Source organism: Tupaia chinensis, unplaced genomic scaffold (assembly GCF_000334495.1).
Source record: "Tupaia chinensis unplaced genomic scaffold, TupChi_1.0 Scaffold000159_1, whole genome shotgun sequence".
In the NCBI taxonomy this organism is placed as follows: domain Eukaryota; kingdom Metazoa; phylum Chordata; class Mammalia; order Scandentia; family Tupaiidae; genus Tupaia; species Tupaia belangeri.
This window is the reverse complement of record NW_006159630.1, coordinates 3,255,687-3,257,893: the sequence shown is the minus strand read 5'-3', so window position 1 is coordinate 3,257,893 and position 2,207 is coordinate 3,255,687. Positions and strand designations below refer to the sequence as shown.

Here is a 2,207-nt window from a genome sequence, read left to right as displayed (position 1 = left end):
TCGGCCCCGCCCCTGCACCAGCCCCGCCCCCACCTTTACCTGCATAGAATTCAGGCCCGTAGACCGCGCCCACCACCGGGTTCAGCTTCCAGCCTGGAACAGAAGCAAGAGCCCCATCAGCGGCTTCCGGATCCCTTCTCCCCCCCACCCTACGCCTGGGACTCAGGGAGACAAAGCAGCGGGCTGACCAGGCCCTCCCCCTGCAGCGCCGCCCGCCCTTGCACCCTTGCGCTCCTGGCCCTTCCACCAGCCTCCTCCTGAGTCTCTCCAGTTGCTGCCCTCCCCAGGCCTTTCCCGGGCCACCCAGGACACGACCCTCACAAGCCTGGGGCAGCAGTTCCACAGAAGAGAAGTGGAAAGGGAAGGTGGGACGGTTACAGGACCAGCGGGGCTCCCGAGGGATGCCAGTGTCCTGTGCCACACGCCCATGAGCTGCCCCAGGTGAGCTGCCCCAGGTGTGCAGCCCCTGCCCAACCTCCCACCTCTGCCCTGAGCCCCAGGGCTCCCTTCCCCCTGCCAAGTTCTACTCCCACTGTCCTCTGGTCCCCCGTCCTTGTCTTCCCCAGAAAGGGAGATGCCGAGGATGCTGGCTAGCACTTCCCGATGGCTTCGCACCAGCGGCTGGTACCACTTGAAACCTGTGGGGCCTCCCCTCGGCTGTAAGGAGCTGTCACCCCCCCACACACACACACACACTGTACAGACCGGTTTAGGGAGGCTCTACCACCTGTGTCGCAGGTTGGCATGTAGCCCGGGGAGGTTTGAAGGTGGTGGTGGGGGAATGGACTTGCACCCACCGGCCAACTGGTAAGATGTGTCTAGACAGGGCGGCAATGGGCCCAGGCCAGACTCCAGGTGGGACCCTGAACCCAGGCTGTAAAGGCTGCGCCGTGGTGGGCAGACAGGAAGTGTCCAGGACAGGGCATTGGGGCCTGCTCTTCCGGGACCCCTTCCATTCCCTCCCCTTCCGGGACCCCTTCCATTCCCTCCCCTTCACCGTCACATTTATCTTCCATAAATTCTGATGCGGGCACAGAGCTGGGTTTCGTCTTTAGGAAAACCCCAGCCTTGGACCCTCTTCTGAGCTCCACGCTCTCAGTAAAACGCATGTGATGGAGCCGAGCCCTGGAGACTCCGGCCTCCCCAGGTGCCATCCCAGTGGCTTCTCTGGGCCCATTCTGGAGGCTGAGTATCTGTCTCTGCGCACCGTGACCTGTCAGTTCTGGCTTCCTGCGCAGCTCTGCTGGCCTCTGCTGGCCCTGTGTCACTGCCTGGAGCCTCTGGTGACAGAGGCAGCCTGAGGCCCACCTGGACGGGCAAAGCTGGTTCGTTTTCTACAGTGGAAGCGTCTGCCCCATGTTATGTAGTTCAGAGTCTCTGGAGTGTTAAAGGAGTCATGCTGCAAAGGCCACCAGAGCCCATGTGCCTGGCTTCTGTGCTAGCCTGCGGGGACCCAGGGCTGTCCCTTGCACCTGTGGCTATTCTCGCCCCAGAGAAGCCTCCCAGTGAAGCCAGCAGACACTGCAGTGTCTGCACAGATGCCAGGGTGGGTCTGGTCTCTTCTCACACAGCTGCCGTGGCTCACATGCCAGTCCTGGGCCACGGCGGGGTGTGCTGGCCAGGGCCGATTCTGTCCTGGACCCCAAGCTCTCCAGCTCGCTTCCGCCCAGAAAGCAGCGGCGTGCGGCTCCTGAGTGAAGGTGGGCAACTGGGCCCAGCGGTTCCAAAGCCCGGTTGGTCAGCCCTGCCCTGTGAGGTGCTTCCTGCTTCTATTTTTCATGCCAAGCACCACAGACGTCACACCCAGGGGACACAGTGCACAGAAGTCGCTGGGGCACCCAACGTTTTCAGAAAGAATTTGGGATTTCAGAGGCCTCAAAACTGCAGCGTGTACGGTACACAATGGTAGGTAATGCAATGAAGCCTAACTGGCCTGCCCGGAGGCCTGGCCTGCGTGGGTCTGATGCAGCACAGAGCTGGGGCAGCACATGGTGGGTCCCGAGGCAGGTCCACCATGGTCCTGCCCTGGGCATCTTCACTGGCTGGTCACCTAACTCCACGTGCTGCTGCTCAGGGACATGAGAGGCTGGGCTGACTCGGTCCAAGAGGCCAGACCTGCTGGGAGACCTGGCCTGCCCACGGGCATCGGCTCTTCCCATGGCTGAGGGGAGCAGCCGTACTGCCGCCGGGAAGGCCCTGGCCCACCG

General features: G+C 62.7%; 1 protein-coding gene across 4 annotated transcripts in view; it reads right to left on the bottom strand.

Annotated features, from left to right (window-relative positions):
- RBFOX3 (RNA binding fox-1 homolog 3) overlaps positions 1–2,207 on the bottom strand; it is a 353,380-nt gene that overhangs the window by 14,428 nt on the left and 336,745 nt on the right. For all 4 annotated transcript variants that reach the window (XM_027770751.1, XM_006145691.1, XM_006145688.1 and 1 more), the window contains one exon: positions 40–93. In XM_027770751.1, the coding sequence (XP_027626552.1) occupies positions 40–93 (54 nt within the window). The remainder of the gene's footprint in view (positions 1–39; positions 94–2,207) is intronic.